Source organism: Branchiostoma belcheri, unplaced genomic scaffold (assembly GCF_001625305.1).
Source record: "Branchiostoma belcheri isolate BF01 breed outbred unplaced genomic scaffold, Haploidv18h27 scaffold14, whole genome shotgun sequence".
NCBI lineage: Eukaryota > Metazoa > Chordata > Leptocardii > Amphioxiformes > Branchiostomatidae > Branchiostoma > Branchiostoma belcheri.
In genome coordinates this window covers 2,724,526-2,744,575 of record NW_017802824.1, presented here as the reverse complement: position 1 = coordinate 2,744,575, position 20,050 = coordinate 2,724,526, and the positions used below count along the sequence as shown (strand labels likewise).

Genomic DNA, 20,050 nt, shown 5'->3' with positions numbered 1-20,050 from the left:
GAGCGCCTGTATATAAGTAAACTGGGGGCGTACAGATTGATAGATAAGGCTGAAACATTAGAGCTCGCCTACGCTTGTATTATAAACAACCACGGTTTAAATTGAAGTCAGATACTTTTGACTTTGAGAGCGAGAACAAATGACCTAGCAGAGGTAACAAAACCGAACAGGTAGGATTTTCTCTGTACACAGTAAAGGGATTAAAAAAACAGCTACTAGTAAGTAGTCAAATAGACAACAAAACAAACTAGAAAGGTGCAAAGTGTATGGTCTGCTCTGCTAATTCTTACTCCAACACATTCATATATATAGATGGTGACAAATGTCTAAATCCCTCCTGCTATAAAATTGCAACATTATGTAACCCAACACCAGTTACCATGGTGACAGCCGTCTGGTTCAGGTCATTGACCTTTTGTGTTTGTAGAAGACGAAACTGACCAAAAACAGTATGTTTTCCTTCGATTAACATAGCAAGAAGTAAATTTGACGCTCAGAGATATACACCATCTTCCGTTGGGTTTCTCAGATGCTACTTCTGTCGTCAACACAAACAGGTGGCAAGTAACAAGGAAGATAGTTCTGCCTTGCACCACTGAAGCTGTCCGTTATTCCTACCCACTCTATGCACAGGTCAACTGTGTCTGTCTCAGAGTTAGGACATCCAAGCTGCCCCCATGCAGAGTTTGTTATTCCAGAAAGCAGAGTTCCTGTGTGTTTTAGCTTTGTTTTGCTTACAAGGGTAAATTCCTCTCACTGAATTGACCGTTCTTTTCGTCAGCGCTGAAGGAAAAGAAAAATATCAGAGAGAAAATGAAAGACTACCACCTGCGATGGCGTCCAATCGTTTAAATGGTGGCCATGCGCGAGTGTTTTGGATTTATCAGTTTGGCACGGAATGTTGTTGAGGTTTTACCTTTGATCGTCTTTTGTTTATGTATAATTTATTGAATCGGTGTCGTATAAGCCCACACGGGCTGGGCGCGGGATAGCGCACGACACGGAAATAAAGTATCATTCATTCATTCATTCATTCATTCATTCATTCATTCATTCATTCATTCATTCATTCATTCATTCATTCATTCATTCATTCATTCATTCATTCATTCATTCATTCATTCATTCATTCATTCATTCATTCATTCATTCATTCATTCATTCATTCATTCATTCATTCATTCATTCATTCATTCAGCAATCACAGAAACACAAAGCAGCTAGCACGTGATAACATAACAGGTGTACGTATTGCTTCAGGTATTTTGCTACTTAGCTGAAGGTCACTTTGAATTCCTAGCGCTGCCAAACATCAACATTTCCACGAGAAAGCTTCACCGTCAATCACTAGAAACTTATACTAGTACTTCTAAAACAAGAGATAGACACTACTGGAATTTCTAGAACTGAACTAGATTTTGCAGCAGTTTAGCCGCCTACAGTAGTGTATGCCACTGTGACAACAAAGCGGGTTTGGCAGACATAAAATCCAGTTTCCAGACGTCGATAAGGTGCTGTTGATGTATAAATCCCACTTCTGCAGCTCTGGGATTGTAGGAAGCCTACTTCTGTGTGTGCGTGTGCAAGCGCTGCTCTACATGAATAGATTTGGTTAAATCCAGGCTAAACACCGTACAGGAGGGGACACGACGTGTCGTCTGTGGAATGTTGGCTTTAGTCCGCACTGACAGAAGAGCGTGGGTCTGGGTAACCTGGAATCTAGACTCTTGCCAGGGCCCACTTAGCCTAGGTTAGATCTGCTCGCAAGCTACTCTCCAAGCAGAGGTTTATAAGCTGTGGCTTGTGTTTGACGTGTTTTCGGCGTTTTTATCGGTTTTTCTTTTGTACTGGTACCCTTTTTAACGCGTTTACGGCAAATGGATACTTCCTTGCCACTTTCATACTGTCTTGTCAATTTGATACTGTCATACCAATTCGATCGTGTCTTGCCAATTTGATACTGTCTTGTCAATTCGATACTGTCTTGCCACTAGCACATACTGCCTTGCCAATTCGATATTTTCCAGCCACTTCGATACTGTTTTACCAGTTCCATACTGTCTTGCCAATCCGATACTTATTGCAGACACCGAAAGATCTGCTCGGAGATTCCTCACAAGCTAATAGATTCAGCTTTTGGTTCATATATGGGATAGCTCAGCCGACCCTAGTCATCTTTCCACGATGAAGACATCTCCAGTGTCCCTCTATCCAGCAGTCTGGCGGACCTCCGGCCGGTGGAATGTCCTAACAACGTCAGACATTCCGCTGGTCGTTACCAATTGCCGCCAAGCATCTTCTCCTGACGTGATCACTTCATCACCTCCCTCCCATAGCCCCTCAAGCCGCTGGCTTACCTCCGTTATATTCATGAAATATTACACTTTTAGACCCTGAAATGTCGATTCAACACTACTATAACTACAAATCACTGCACGAGACAAATCGTACGTTCACCGGATTCTATTGCTATTGGTAACAGCAAAGTTAAAAAGGCTCTAATACTGACAAAATGGCCTGAACACTTCCCGACCTTATTTAGACGCCATTATATCGGACATGTCAGAATATCGATGGAGTCATTTCCTTTGGCACAGGCTTTTATAGACATTCAGTCTCTCTGCAACCAGATATGTGTCGACGGTAGACAGGGAAAACACCACTAAGCAATATTGATATATTCCATGCAATATTTAAACCCTCGTCTCTATAGAGTCTATTCCAAGTCACCACGAAGGTTTTTAGATTGTGTTTATAATACTTTCGAAATTGGGTTAAAGTAGTTCAAAATTGTTATTAATAATAATCATAAATCGTTATGAAAAAATGTAAGTGTAACATGTTTTAAAAATTGTTGTGATGATTTTAGATTCGTGGCAATCAAATGAGATTTTATTTTCTGAACAAAAATCTCATCATTAGGATTTCGAAATAAGCTATTGGCAACGTGTGGGATTATTCAAGATTATGCAAGATTTTTCTGCTTTTTGTCAATTTTTTAACCCTAGTAAATTGATGGATATGCTTTGAAATAGAAGAAACGCCGACTGGGCGCGTCCACATACGCATACACATGCCATTTTTTTGTATATTGTAACCCCAGGCCATATCTAGTACACGCGATAGAGAATGCATTTTTAGCTTATCAGCTCTCAAAAGGAATGTTGCGGTCAGTATATAAAGATAGTCCAGTTGTTCAATATTGTACAGAAGCTATGGAAAGTCTTATTTTTAGATAGGCGAAAGCAGGAATGTCTTTTACAGCAGAAAAAGGCATAACAGAACAGGGACACAAAATATTTCACATAAAGAAATCAATCTTCCGGGATTATGTGCAGGATTTATTCCCCTAGCAAGAGGCATCCAGTGGCCTCGTTTTTCAAAGTCCCTTTTGTGGGTGTTTTTAAGGCCCGGGTCGGTTTATCTTGTCGATAAAAGCCTTCGATAGACATGCAAGCATGATGTGTGACTGTGTGTGTATTTCATTTTTATTTGTGTGTGTGTGTGTGTGTGTGTGTGTGTGTGTGTGTACTCAAAACTGCAAAAATATTCTGTATGATGAAATCTGTCTGATACTGACATTTGCTGCCATTTATTAGCACATTTTGGTCATCATTTCGTTTGGAATAGCTCTAAAACAAGCTACATGAAGAGTCGCATTTTTTTTGCCTCACGTGATATCAGTATGCTATTGTTCTATATGTTGTCTATTAGCTATGAGATAAGGTTTATTCAAGAAATGACCAGAAAATTGACTTTGAAAACCCAGCTTTACTGTCCAGAAAATCCATCATACTGCTTTAGGTGCCTTTAATATCCCAACAAAAAGAAATATATCTGTACTATTACTATATCCCTGTTGTTAGTGTTGGCCGGATCGCCCGGGATCATTTGACACGTGGCACACACAAAATTTCACTAACGTCTCACTTTCAAGTCACGCTTTTATAATATCTGACAAATTAAAAGGCCCCTGCTGTTAGCAGCTGACACAGCACGTGCCCCATGTAGCACACGCAGATTACATTGGGTGTAAAGTTACAGTAACCGACACCGCTACAGCTTTACAACTTCTTTAGCAACTTAACTTTTCTGTCACCATGGAGTTCAAGATGGCGGACGTTCCAGGTTTACCTTGACCCCTGTGACCCCGAGACTTCCCATGAGCCCTTGATCTGGTAGAGCCCAGAGATAAAGAGGGACTGATTTGGGTGAAATCTTAGCGAGCTGAGGAAGCCAGCGATCATGCTTCAAAGCTTAGCTGTCCTGAAATTAGTATACAAAGGTCTTTGTTGTAAGCTGGGTGGGCCCTGTCTGTACCTAATTATGAGAGAGTTAGTCCTTATGTGCTTATCCAAAACCGCAGACGTTTGGGTATTCTGGGTACACTGATAAAAGGCAGCTGATGAGGGTTTGAAAGAGGAGGGGAAAGAAAATGATTCGAATGAAGAAAGACAACGGCAGTGAGGGCAAATTAAACGTCTACAAATCATACATTCTAACCTATAGCTACTGCAAAGGCAAGATGTCTGGAAGAAAAAATTAAAATAGCATTTATAAGTTATTGATTTATAAGTTATAAGCCATATTCAGTCCTGATCCCACAGCCTCATAAGAAGACTAGTATTTCAGAAATATTACTTGGATTTTTTTTCGGTATCAGAAATTCTTAAACTTAAGTTGCAATAAGAATTATAATAAGACAATCTCTGTATGTTACTGATATAGACATAATCATTTTGTTCGCTTTTTATTATATTGGGACATAATTTTCATACGTTATACAATGTATATTCTCAGATTTATTGAATTACAGGGCATGCTGGCCATATGCACAGTGATATGTATCGCTGCACTACAGCTTTAATGAATAATATTATTAAACAGAAATCCCTGCTCTTGTACTATATGAGTTATTATAACAGCACGTTGATCCCCAGAACTTCACAGCTCATAAAAGAACACGTAGCATACCGATAACAAGGCACGTTTTATGACGAACCCACTCTTTTCCCTGCACCTATCGCCGGTAAAAATCTCACCAGCCGCCGGACAAATTTGTGGTTTGTATGATTGACTGGCCTGCCCTTTACATCAAGGTGGAGGAGAAATCTCCTAACCCTTCACATGCACACTCCACACCAGATACCCTTTTTGCCCTAGCCTGTCTTCTGTAGGCGAGATCTGACTCTAGATAAATGGTATAAACCAACCATTGATGTCTGCACCCGGGCTTTAGTGGTGTATTTTACTGTAGCTTCAAAGAGACCGGGCCAGAGATGTAATATCTGAGTTGGAGGTGGTGAAAGACTGCTGTCACTGCCGGAGGTTTTGTCATGCCTTCAATACGTGATAGACGTTTTACCCTTTATACTATAAATTATAGTGTGGGGTTTTGTTGAGTACTTAAAACAGGTACTATAATGTTACTGATATATTTTTCTTTGTTTCGTTTATAGTCAGCACTTTAAATGCAAAACGTGGTACATCAGTACTTTGTGACTTACTTATGTTGCCATATCCCTATGGTAATTGTTGGTAGTTACTTTTTTTATTCTTTCACATAAAAAGATACAGAGATTGAGCCATCCAGGTAATAATACAATAATAACGGAAAATGATACAGAAACATAGAAATAATAATAATCAATTATTTCTGTCTGTAGAGACATTTGATTATAATAATAATAGTAGTTACTCTTTGACTGTAACTGTGATATTTGAAACTTCTCACTCCGATAACCCTGCCTGTCTATGATGAGTACCCCATTTGGAACTCAAAAGGTGGGGAGGGGGGCATATACGCACCATTTTTGACAAGTCTGACAGAATGACAAATAACGCCCTGACAATCAACATTTAGGCACTCAAAATTAGCCTGGGTGCCTGACTGTTTCCAAGGCCTACACAGGCCAGTTCCTCGGCTCAAGATTCTACATACATACTAGTATTGACGAGCTTTAGAGTCAGAATGGATGGGTCTGCCCCATATGGAGATACCGAGGGGGGGGGGGGGTATGGATCAGATTTCTCCCTACTGAATCACACTGACGTAATGGGGTGACGTTTTGGGTTTAGACAGATCTGCCACTGATCTTTGCTACCGTTGCCGCCCAGGTAAACAACTCTTCAATCCGACCACTTGTCCAGTCCGACCGCGTTTGCTCGGTCACGAAAATGCTCTCTACTGACGCAAGCAGAAGAGCCCCTCTATGATTCCTGCCAACAAAATACTTCTGACTGTTGAAACATTCAGATAGCTACAACAGTCGAAGACACAGAAACACACTCACAAACACAAGCAGAAGAAACAAACAAACATGTGCGTTGAAAATAGCAATCTCTATATAAGCACAGAACACTGCTGTTGTCCATTATCAGATGGCCGTACATACAACTGACGGGGTCAAGCAGCAGGGGGAGTAAGGTCACGGGGTCATCTCACGACCTCACAGTCAGGGTTATGAACCCCATGTCGTGTTGTTGTGCAGTGATGACAGTGTTCGTCTTCAATTTACCTTTAGTGTAGCCTGGGTTTCAGACCCATAGCACACTGGACCACAGCATTTCAGACCCATAGCACACTGGACACTGTCCAGTGTGCTATGGGTCTGGAACCCAGGCTACCTTTAGTGTGGAGGGCTACCGGTAACCTGGGTGCCATCCTATTTGTACACTAGGGATAGCCTGGGTGCCATCCGATTTGTAACGGCAACCCCGAAAAATTTGCCGTTACAAATCGGATGGCACCCAGGCTACACTACGGAACGAATTAGTATGGTATAAAATTGTAATCTTTAAGCAGATCTTTACTCTACTCTACTCTTTGGTGGCTGCAAAGACAGTATCAAATTGTCCACGCATGATTTTGTCAGAAAGATCCTTTTTTGCCACACAAAGCAAGGGCTGGCGTAAAAAAAGATACGCAAAAAACGCCTAAAACACGTCAAAAATAAGCCGAATCAACCGTTCAAGGATGAAAAAACAAACAAAAATTCAAGTAATCAAAATTATAAAGCTAACGTGTACTACTATTTATAGAATCATTTGAAAACCACAAGGACGCAACATAAGGGTAAGAAATCAAGAAATCGCGGGCTACAGAATGGCTCTAACACATGACTAAAATAAATAGCTCCTGTGAAAAGTAACGACTGGCCGACATGATCGTGACCTTCACGTTTATCAAGATGGCGACCTTACTCTGACCTTACATGTGTGAAACAAATCATCGTCCAGCTGAGAAAGTTACCACAAATACGGGACCATGTTATGAAATAAATCTTTAAAAAATCTTTCCATTGTGGTAAAACTGTAGCAAATAAAAGACAATAGAGCGTCAAACGCCATCGTAAAATGCAAGATAAATTCTACAGCAGAAAATGTGGGGGGGGGGCAAAATAACGAATTCAACCAATTGGTGCTACATGTACTTACAAACGTACATCATGTGAAAAAATGCAAAATATGTGCTTTTGCGGCTGCATTTGCTCAGGACATATAGTATAGTAGAATAGGACTCACCTAGTTATTTGGACACTGAAGTTCTGATACACTTCAGCGATGTACAACGATCAGTATTCCCTGAACCTCCGTCTTCAGTAGCGCACAGTGTACATTTCTGACTTGACCCTTCTCGTTCCCCTGCTAGTAAATCTGATAACGGGGTCCTGTCGAGCATTCGTCACGAGCTGGTCTGTGACAGGACCGGACACACAGACGTACTACAGGGCCCTGCAGGGCGGGAGCGTTCCCATACAGGAAACTTACCGTTTTCCGGCCGGAGGCTTTTGAACTACAGACTGAATTTCACTTTTTTGGTTTCCCCATATACATTCTTTTAGCCTCTATCAGGCTTCGGAAGCGGCTGAAAAGAATACTCAATAGACATTTTGGCCACATTGACACAAGGGAGAGTACATTTGCCACACATGTATTCCTTGCCTAGCCTGGATGCCAGACCCAAAGCACACTGGACACAAAATATCTGTACACTGGACACAAAATATCTGTGTGCCAGGCTCACTGAGATATTTGTGTCCAGTGTGCTATGGGTCTGGAACCCAGGCTATTCCTTGCCTGGCAAAACGTTTTATAAGACGTTGTTGTGACAGGTCCAGCTTGACTTTTCATCAACAGAATTCGAAGTTCACGAGCATGATATGATACGTGGTTTGAAATTTGCATGAACCTTACTGAACATAACAAGAACTCCATAACATAAAGCCTGTATATTTCAGTACAGTTTGGGAGCGTAAAACTGTACTCCTTTTAGCGGGCCAACTCCCCAGGCATGTTATTCGTCAATTTCTAAGTCTGGTAGAGGCTAATATTCTGTAATATTTTCTTCTCACCCTCTGAGGTACTAGTAGTTTACATCTTCATCCTTCATCATCCTTCATGCAAGAATAAATATCGGTGAGAGAGAAGAATGACATGACCGGACGGGCCCGATAAATGAATACCATGCACCCGCATTCGCGATTAGTAACGCCACTCAGTCCGGTAACATGGGGGGAAGGCTGGCTCGGGGAGGTGAGAGGGACTTCCTACATTATACTAACCGTAAAACCAGCCCAGACTAGCCTGGAGGTGAGGAAGTCATCGCCATCGGGGTGGTTTGTTACGACGAGCGGGGGAATGGCCGGGATGTACCGGTACACCTGCTTCTGGTTTACCGTGGCAAAGACATATACGGAAACGCTAGAGACATGGAGGATCATGAACTTGAGCTGAACTGTCTAAATTAGGCGGAGGAGAAGAGGACAACAGTATCAGATTCAATGGTCGCAACTTTCTGTACCATCTAAATATCTGTATCTGACCTTGGGCGCAACACACCAGCCTTGCAGGTACTAGGTACGCGGCGTGGCAACAGCTGGCTACACTGTATCACACCGAACGACGTGTTACACCTTACCTCTGCACATCTAGCTCTAAACATTGTTCATATCTAGTTCATATCTACGATACTAGTAGTTCTAGGACGAGTTTTGAACACCTCAAACCTTGGTTTCTTGTTCTTTTCTGAGCTAGGTTATAATTAGTAGTTGGTACTACTTATGTTGTCCTGCATCCTCTTCTTAGTCTTTTCACCAATCCATCCGGATCGGTCTTTTTTGTCAGACAGGCTGGTATTTAAAATAAAAGCCCTCTGGCTCAAAACTGAAATAAAATATTGATTAAACTCACTGTAGGTCGTGTCGACCACTGGTTCTCTATTCTAGAGAGCACAGTGAATGTGTGTAATTATTACATATAGATGATTGTTGAGGCAAATTTTGACGTTGAATTGTTCGACTGTTTGAGATGAATTATTTCATTTCAAAAATCTCGAATATCATCCTACAGTAGCTAGCACTGTAGGGTATCTATCACGTGGTCTCGTTCCCTCCGTAGTATTTAACGGAGTTCGATAAATCACTGGGCAAGGACCTGACACTGGGAACGAGATAGAATACGGCCTCGCAAATGAAGCAATAAAAATGCGGCTACCAGATTAAAAGCAGACTTTTTCTGGCCGTATGAAATCATCCTGAGTTCTGATTGTGAAGTGCATATAATCCTCCCCATGGGGTGACCAAATGGAATAAAACTGCAGGTAGAACTGGTATGATAAAGTACAGGACACACCCATTTGACTCACATGGCTACATTTTGGATGGGATCCAGATATTACTGCTATATTACCAGGCAATAAAACCATTAGTAAAGTGAGATCTGTTAGCACTCAAATATGAGCGAGGTATATCTGTAAAATTTTGTCTTAATAAGAGATAATTGGCGTAGACGACCATTTTTTATCTAGTAGTCCTTGTCTTTAGGAGGTTGAAAATCAAGGAAATATAACCTCCTCGGTCTTGCTTTATAAATTCTATATAATCTAAATTCTAAATGAATTAAATCCACCTCTGAATGTGAGGAAAACACAACTTACGTCTCAATGCCTCAGCTTACTTCAGTTGTGTTCAATTGAAATTGCGATCTAATTAATTTTTTTCAGTAGAGTATCACGTTAATATCGTTCATTTGGATATCGCTAATCTAATGTTTAGTCAAATTATTTTCACAAAAAGACAGCTAACTCAATGACACCTTCTCTGTATTACAAGTCAAATCCGTTGTATGTACAGAAAGTCTCAAATATTTACGTATCAGCAGTAACAAAAAACAGAGGCCATTTCACTATTTCAGCTATTTTACTGCCCAATTAGCCGGTATGTCTCCGACATTACAACGTCAAGTGTGACACAGAACATGGCGGACATTCTGACAGAACGACACAGGTAGACCTCACACGGGAGTTCCTTTAATTGTCCTTGTAATTTTTCTCAATGGCGACCCTTCAAGTAAACGCCTGTATGAGACACAGCAGATCACCTGTGTGTAGCGGTGCGAGACTTGGGAGTTACATTGGGAGTAAACACAAGGGAGTTTCAAATAGAAACCAGACAGGCTGGCGTGTTTGTCCTGCCAAATTTGAGACCACATCAAGGCGTGTAGGACAGGGGATTAGGCTAGATTTACTTTTAGAACAATTCTGCAAATGTGCAACAAGAAGTCCTATCGGACCGTTTGATGACAGTGGGGATTTTCAGCACCTGTTCTGAAAGTTGAGGAGCATCAAAATAAGGAAGACTACAAATGATCACACAGGTATTGCTATTGAGCATACTGCCCCCTCCCCCATTTATTGGTATCAAGACGTTACACTTACAGCACGAAGTACAGTTGTATGCACAGACTGAAGTCTATACAGCCTTCTTTACACTTGCCTACCTGCCTAAATACTTAGGCCAGAACTGGCCTCTCGCTCCTCTTCATACTTTATACTTATACTTGTTAAAGTAGAATAAAGATCTAGTAGAGTCTTCGGTTAGCTATCTTCGGTCAGATAGTAGCCTGGATACCAGACCCATAGCACACAAGGCCCAAATGAACTGCACACAGTTACTGGATAGCTTTGGGCCTAGTGTGCTATGGGTCTGACATCCAGGCTAGTCAGACTCTGTCAGTCTGTTTCTTCACCAAAACAAACTTCTACAACCTAACTTTAGGCCTAGCGTGGTATGGGTCTGGTATCAAGCTAGCACAGTCTGAAGTCCCTGTAGCCTTCTTACTTGAACAAAGTACAGACTTCAGGCCAATTCCGTTTAAAACTCAGTCAGTCTACACCAACGTTTGTTAAGATGTCTCTTCACCAAAACAAACAGTCATCAACAGAGAAACGATCTGTAGTGACAGAGGTCTGACAGGGCAATAATAAACAACCAGGGGTCCAACAGTGTTCAGGTTACAGTAATGAGTATCGTCTATAGCTATGGAAGTCTTTCTGAGAAATATCGTTCATTCGCTATGGCAGTTGAGCTGTTGCAATCTCCAAGCAGATCTTTTAGGTGGCTGCAACTTTAGTGCAACACAGTATATAAAATGGACAAGACAGAAGTCAAAAGACAGGGCAGTATCTAATACGCCACCCGAAGGCTGGCGAAAAAAAAACGATACTACTACAACAAGAAACCCCCAATAGAAATGCTTAAAACTCTGCTTGGAGAGTAGGACTGTTATACGTGTTTTCACAAGTAATTATACCTCATTTATTTAATATCTCAGTGAGGTGGATTTGTTACTGACCCTCCTACAGTTATTTACGTGTCAGCGACCAGAAGGGATTTAGGATATTTATTTATACTGGGAGGTTCTGAAGTTACAAAGTACGACGACAAATGTCACACCGGCACCCTCACGTTAAAACGTCTAAAAGAAAAGGAACTCTAAGCATAATCAATCGATTCCCATGTACTCTACTCCTCATCATATAGCCATATAGCTAAGCACAGTTTTTGTTAGTATTTCTGCCGTTTACTTATCAGGAATCCGAAGTGAGGAAATCTAAAACATGACCGAAAAGTATGCGTCTATTGCTGTCATATAAAGGACAGTCTACGGTAAAATGTACTTCGACCAGCTCCCCTGGACTACAAAGTTGGCAAATTCTGACTTGAGTAAGGGATATTTCAGGAGGCCATCTGTGACTGAGTTAGGGATGACCTCATGACAGGTGATTGACACTGGCGATAACACTCATTCATCACGGAACTATGCGAAACAGGCTGGGTCTGCTGTGTGTCCAACAGTCACAGTCAGACCTACCACGGAACAACGATGAGTCACATTTAATGTACTGAACAGAACATCCTGACCATAGTTATGTAAGATAGTTACATAACGAACACACATAGAAGTGCCCTGTCATGTTCAATTGAACTTATGATTGCTGCATAGAAATATTAGAATAGTGCTTTCATAGAACAAAAGTCGGGTAAATAGTTGTAGAAAAAATGTTGAACCAATTATAAAATTATACGTAATGTCATAGTGATATACACATAGAAATGCCCTGTCGTGTTCCATTGAACTTATGATTGATCATTGCTGCATAGAATGACGCTTTCATAGAACAAAAATCGGGTAAATAGTTGTCCAAAAAAAAACGTTTCAAACCAATTTTAAAGGACTGTAAAGAGTGTAATTGATAAAACACTTGCATGTTTAGCCTGGTTGCAAAACTACTTGAACTAGGCCCAGAGATGACCAGTTTGCGGGGGTTCTGACTATTAAACCAGTATTAAACCAGCAGAACAATGTCAAATTCTTCCAAAATAACGGTAAATATCTGTGCAGTAATTCGTAAGAATAAAGGTCTTGAATGTGCTAAATGTTTCTTATCTTGGGCAGAACATGCTTACATGTGGATCTAATCTCCGTGCTTGATAAACTCACTGGCCTGTAAGAAACAAGCAAGTACAAGAAAGGTAGTCGTCTAGTTGTCTTTCTTGTACAATGTTTTACACAGAAATGGTACAATTGCAGGACGTGCTACAATTGTCCCATTTATCCAATCAGTAGAGGTGCGCCTGGAAAGTTGTCTCAATTTTTAGGACAATCTCGCTCTAGGAAAGGAAAAGTTTATTTCCGCTGCAGTCTTGTATTACAAATGTCCGTCCAAACAACGGGATTTGGGCCGCCTGTTCGCCTGTTTACACACACGCTCTGTTCTCGTGTAACGCGAGACTTATCAAATTAAACACGAGCTACGAAAACAAATTAACTCGCGAAACCAGGCCGAGGAAACAGAAAACAGAACAGTTGGTGTCTCTAACTCTACTTTCACTCTAGTATCTTCACAAATGTCTCCATTTTCTCCAGCTATTTTAGTATGAAAGCACCTTGCTCGTAAATTCCTTTGCTGTAAAATAAAGTTTATACTTGTGACCTAGTTTGAACTTGAACGTTGGAAGTACAGTATCGCAATTAGTCCTCTGTAGCCTGGATTCCAGACTGTTGTCAGGGCTATCCTGAGAGCCTAACTGCTTGCCCTGGGGAGCCGAGTAACAGTCTGGCACCCAGCCTACATCCATTGTGGCTTGCAGATATTCTATATGTATAGAATATAATTTGTTGCATGCAGAACTCTGTGTTCGGTGTACGTACCCTATTCGCATGAACTTACTAATAGGTTAGCCTGGGTTCCAGATCCATAGCACACTGGACACAAAATATCTCAGTGAGATACTTTGTGTCCAGTGTGCTGTGGGTCTGGAACCCAGGCTACTAATAGGTGCACTATTCTCGTAAAACTAAACCATACCTTCCCTTGATACCTTGGTACCACCAGGCCATGTAGCCAACTTTTATTGTGGAGGTAGAACTTTCTACCTCCATAGTTTTATATAGAGATCTGTTGCGTTTGTCTTGTGCATGTCGAACTATGCACACTGTGATTACGGTCCCGACATTGATGGTAGTAAACATGGTGTCTTTGAAGTTGGCCGCGCCTGGGTAATTATGTCATGTTGATGCCAGACGATATACACCAATTACAGGTAATGAACGTCTGACCTGCCAGACTCCAGAATCTAACGCTAGTTCTAATTAGTATCTTTCTGAAGCAACCCAAAGATTTGTATGTCAGCAAAAGTCGGTATTCTAACATGGAAAACCACGGACAATAATGCATTGTAATATAATCTGCAATACAGTACAAATTGGCAAGACAGTATTAAAAAAAAGATACCGTTACAGAAAAGAATTTAAAGCCCAATGAAAACGCTTAACACGTATAGAATAAGCCAAAACGTAAACCTCTGCTTTGGGAGTACTGCAAAATTTGTATAGTCATAATAGTGTGAGTACACGCTTCCAACTGACTTACTGAAGACTATGACTTATCAGTATTGTGTGCTATATACTAGTAACTACTAGAAACCCAATTATGGTTATAAATAGTACATAAAACAACAGCCTACCTCCCGTAACCTCCGCCAGTGCCTCGTATTCACGTTCTTATGACGTGCACCGTGACATACCCCACACACTTTACCGTAACGGTAGGGGACGAGTCAGTAACCTACACAGGGGACATGCCCCAGACACTTTACCGTAACGATAGGGGACGAGTCAGTAACCTACACAGGGGACATGCCCCACTCACTTTACCGTAACGGTGGGGACAAATCACTAACAAACCCAGAGGACATTCCCCAGAGACCTTACCGTAACGGTAGGGGACGAGTCAGTAATCAACCCAGGGTACATGCCCCAGAGACCAGGCAAGCAGAGACCTTACCGTAACGGTGGGGGCAATCCAGTAACCAACCCAGGGGACATGCCCAAAAGCCTTACCGTAACGGTAGGGGACGAGCCAGTAACCAAACCAGGGGGATTATCCAGTAACAATCACCAGTGGACTGCAATACCACAAATACCTGGCATACTTGGACGTCTGACGACCCATAGAACATGCATAGTCTGTCTATACACTCCATAATAAATATAACAGCTAGAGCGGCCTGTCAGTGACGTAAGATTTCCTATGCCTCCTCCCTGATGACTAATAAAGGTCCATCCCTGCCTAAGCCATTTGATACCTGAGCTATGTTAATGACTCTGACTGTTTCTGCTGAGATGCAGGCAGAACGTTAATTTCCAGACGACGATAAGGTCCGCTCCTCCGTGTTCTATAATTGAGTGAGGAAACCCGAGAGTTGATGGCTGGTGATACCAGGACGGTTCAGATAACAGGACAACGTTGTACTACCAACCTCAGTTTCCTATCCACGAATTCTGTTGTAAATAAAAGCTATTTGAACACCTACTATACGGCATCTGCAATGTCCAAACTGTAAAGGTCTAACTGCTCTACCAGGAATGCTTGCTTGTAGATGTGGAGCAATGTTGTACAAGAAAGTACTGTACTGTACCAATGAGTTTCCACGGATTCTACTGTTTGGAAAGATATTTGAACACCTATTACTACTAGCAACCTTACGGCCTAACCAATTTCCAAACCTCGTAAAAATGTAACTGCTCTACTGGTATACGTAAATGTGGGGCAATGTTGTACCAACTACCAACAAGGCAATGCTGTACTATACCAACCACGGTTTCCTATATCTACGAGTTCTACTGTTTGAAAAGCAATTTGAACACCTACCATCCACCTTACGGCCTACCCAATTTCCAAACCTCGTAAAAATGTAACTGCTCTACGAAGACTGCACACTCGTATATAAAATGTGGGGCAATGTTGTACATGTACTACCAACAAGAAAATGCTGTACTACCAATCGCGGCTTCCTATCCACGAGTTCTACTGTTTGAAAAGCTATTTGAACACCTACTAATACTATACGGCCTCTGCAATTTCCAAACCGTAAAAATGTAACTGCTCTACCAGGACAGCACACTCGTATACGTAAATGTGGGGCAATGTTATACATGTACTACCAACAAGGCAATGCTGCACTATACCAACCACGGTTTCTACTGTTTGAAAAGCTATTTGAACACATACTGTACACCTTACGGCCCTTCCAATTTCCAAACCTCGTAAAATGTAACTGCTCTACCAGGACTGCACACTCGTATATAAAATGTGGGGCAATGCTGTATATGTACTACCAGCACGGCAATGTTGCACCACTACCAATCGCAGCTTCCTATCCACGATCGCGAGTTCTACCGTTTGAAAAGCTATTTGAACGCCTACTATACGGCCTACCCAATTTCCAAACCTCGTAAAACGTAACTGCTCTACCAGGACTGTACACTTGTAGATGTCTCTGCTTTTACCATCACCAAGCGAAGAGAAGTCAATATTCATGATGCATATTACTCATCCTAGAGTCATTGCCGTGGACACTGAAATAGTGGTGATGTGGGGCTATAGAGAATAATGCTTAGCATCTAGTCTCACATTGTTTCTCGAAAAGAAACGACTGTTTTGAGTCTCTGATCCATAATCAAACGGTTGTGAAATGGTAGGGCAGACGGTACTAAATTATGTCTGTCGAAGTACGTGAGTGTTGAACATCTAGAGCAGGCAGAAATACGGAGATGGGGGGAGGGAGTATGTTATTTCAAATCTCCTTGCCAAATATTTCCATCTCTCTAGATACAGGCTCCTAGTCCTCAAAGAAGCGACTATTTTGAGTCTCAGATCTATACTAGTAATCAGACAGCGAATGGTGTCAGAGCAGACGGTACTAAATTATGTCTGTCGAAGTGGGTGTTGAACATCTATAGCAGGCAGAGATATGGAAGGAGGAAGTATGTAATTTCAAATCTCTTTGCCAAACATTTCCTTGATATAGGCTCCTAGTCATCAAACGACTGTTTTGAGCCTTAGATCCATAGATCTACTAGTATTCAGACAGTGAATGGTTGAGCAGACAGACGATACTAATGTACTAATGTTGACCATCTAGAGCAGGCAGAAATACGGAGAAGGGGAAGGGAGTATGTAATTTGAAATCTCCTTGCCAAATATTTCCACCTCTCTACATACAAGATCCTAGTCCTCAAACAAACGACTTTTTTGAGTCTCAAATCTATACGAGTAAAAAATTATCAGACATTGAATGGCTGAGCAGACGGTACTAAATTGTCTGTCGAAGTGGGTGTTGACCATCTAGAGCAGGCAGAAATGGGGGAGGGGAGATGTAATTTCAAATCTCCTTGCCAAATATTTCCATCTCTCTAGATACAGGATCCCAGTCTGTGGAGGCGGTTGTTGGCAATCGATCAAGTGCAGGCTCCCGGCCCGGTAGCCGCCATATCGCGCTCAGGTCAACCATTAACAACAATCTCATCAGTTACTGCAGCCAGGCGGAGGGGCCCAGGCCTTTCAACACGCACAATGCGATTTGTTAGCTGACATTTACCATGCTTACATCCACCCCTGACATTGTACACACACAACACTACATCAGAGCTGCTGTAGTGAAGTCTAACGCAAACATTGTCTTCTTCATCCACACAATACCGATGGCGTAACACATTTTCTCTCGTTCTTACAGTTCGATGAGGCGTTTTTGGAGACCAAGGAGCAGATGGAAGAGTTGAGAGCACGTAGGTTGAGTCTTATGTTGGCTTCTCAGTCATTCAACATGGCGAGGGCGATTGTTTAACGGTGGGACCTCGCCGTGACGGTTGGTTCAAAATTAGCCGCGCCACCGCTGCGCTTTTCAGCGGCTGCCGGCTGACCCCAGACCCCGGCTGTCACGGTGAGCCCGAAAACAACGCTACTTGCTCGGAGAGTGCTAGCAACACACACAGTTGTGAGGGCCAAAAAAACAACCGTCAAACCCTTTCCCAAACACACCATCACAGACACAAGCTGATCTATTTTCCTAAGATTGAGCTTAATCGAATTCTCTGAGCATTATTATAGACAGTATATAACGTTAGAATAGACCGTATGCTACGATACAATTAACCAACTCACCACCAATACTGCACGATCCTTTTACTAGTCACGACGACACAACAGCATTCAGGGGGCGGCCTTACCAAATATCCCACGACAAGATATCTGAGTCCTACACTGCAGTCTCCAGTGAAAAAACGAGATGTTTCCCCACAGAAATCGTAAACGTCTTGTCTGGTTGCACCGTTCTGCTGTGATATTCTATTCCGGCCCGGATGATGAAAAAAAAAGCTCCCTTTATTTGGCGACGAGCCCCGAGCGGTAGCACATTTGGAATGTATTAAACCACGCCACTCATGCTAGCTACAGTACCCCCACCGCGCTCTGACACGGTCCCTAGCTTCTCATGGGTTCATTACCTACCAGAAACGCTAGAGGGAAAATTCCTGACGCTTACCGTAATGTTTTTGTTCCCCCGTCGCTTGCTGATGCCGTCTACTCCTCTCTTCTCTTCCCTCCTCCAGGCGGGGACCTCCTCTTCAACCAGGTACCCCTGCTAGAAATAGACGGGATGAAGCTGGTTCAGACCGGGGCCATGATCAGGTACATCGCGCGCAAAGGATCCCTGTACGGCGCGGACGACAAGGAGTCTGCCAGGTGAGCGAGACGAATTAAAAATATCGTCTGCGAGCAAAACAATTTACCTCAGATTACACACTTACACCCCTGATAAGGAAGTGGGACCTTCCGTCAGGGTGTCCCTAGCCATGGGAAGGAACATAAACACATGAAATAAGGGGTGGTGATGAAATAAACTGGTTTCTGACGATATTAACGAAGACTTGACTTCCCCTCTGACCAGACATGTAATCGCCCATTTGTCTTATATGGAACGCAGCACTTCACCTCTAGAGGGGTGGTAACGTTTATAGCAAATTGCAGCAGCTTATCGCAGTATCGAACGTGATCCTTGACCCTTGCCGGCACTGGTAGAAATAAAATACCGCCAATAAATACTCCGCGGAACGATTGGAGACGTAACGGGGTGATTTTACCAAGGGAAAACCGAATTGATAACGGAAGAAAAATCAGTCACGGCCAGACGGTATCTCCTAAGAGAGAAGAGAAGGGGTTAGAAGGTGCCACACGACGTAAATCTAACGTTATCGTGCGTCACTGCGGCGTGAATATTTTCTTGAGGTGCGTCAGTGGTCCGAGATGCATATGGAGGCGTTGCCTAGCAACCACGCCATTCCCGTCGTTTGATTTGTGTCTGTGTCTCTCAAGCGGCGCTGGCGGCAGAAAATGGAAGAATTTCCAGCCAAATTGACTGGTCCAGATAATTAGAAAATTTCTCATCTAAGTAAAAAACATGATTTTCTCACCCGTTCTTCATTTTTCGCCAGGATACTTTTTGATCTCTCCGTTTATGAATTTGTATTATCTATCTTAGTCACCATTTATATTTCGGCCTAAAAATGTAGCCTCCATAGCATGCCAAAAACTGGGGATTTTGGTGGTCTTCGTGGTCTTTGGGAGCTTTTATGTGCTATTTTCTGATTGCATATAGACAACATAGCCGGCCTGGTTGAATTATCCCCGTTGGTAGAACTGGGCTAATCAGAAAACAGCCGAAGACCACCAAATCCCCAGTTCTATAAGCCTGCTACGGAGGCTACTAAAATGGAATGTAACTGGCCAGGGGAGTTAGCCGGCCATAGAGGGCCCTTGTAGGCATATTGGACGTTCTATGGCCAGCTAGGTCCCCTCAGTGGCCTTTTACATTTCTTTTTAGGCCAATTTCTACAATTTATTCAGGCTGCAAAGGAGCCTGGTGGAGGCTACATCTATCCAAGCAAGCACAACAAATCAAATATGGCAGATTCGTAACGTGTCAGCACCTTTTTTTAATAAGGCCGCATTACCGACTGTTGTCCAGCGGAACTCGGCGCATATTCAACATGTGAATACGCGGAATGTAATTTTCCAAAAGACCGGGTAGACCCTATCGTCGCCATATTCGTGGCGTAACCTAGCAACGGTCGCAGCAGCGAATTTTACAGCGATAGAATCCACCTGTTCGGACGATGTTTACTAGAAGGGGGTCCAGGTATTTTTACGGACGTCTTTTCATATCTGTATCTGTATAGGTATAGCCGATATAACCGCCCTTCGGGGTAACACACCAGCTTCGCAGGCACGCGGCGCGGCGGCAGCTGGCTACATTACACCGAACGACTTGTTACACCTAACCTTTGATCATCTAACTTTAAACACTGTTTGAAGGTTAAAGTTTTTCCGTCAATGCAGTAGTTTTATCAAAAGTTCAAAATTCATTGT

General features: G+C 42.4%; 1 protein-coding gene across 1 annotated transcript in view; it reads left to right on the top strand.

Annotated features, from left to right (window-relative positions):
• The window catches only part of LOC109464689 (glutathione S-transferase A4-like), an 81,157-nt gene that overhangs the window by 23,116 nt on the left and 37,991 nt on the right, over positions 1-20,050 (top strand). The window contains exons 2-3 of the mRNA XM_019761735.1: positions 17,361-17,412; positions 18,235-18,367. Of these exons, the coding sequence (XP_019617294.1) occupies positions 17,361-17,412; positions 18,235-18,367 (185 nt within the window). The remainder of the gene's footprint in view (positions 1-17,360; positions 17,413-18,234; positions 18,368-20,050) is intronic.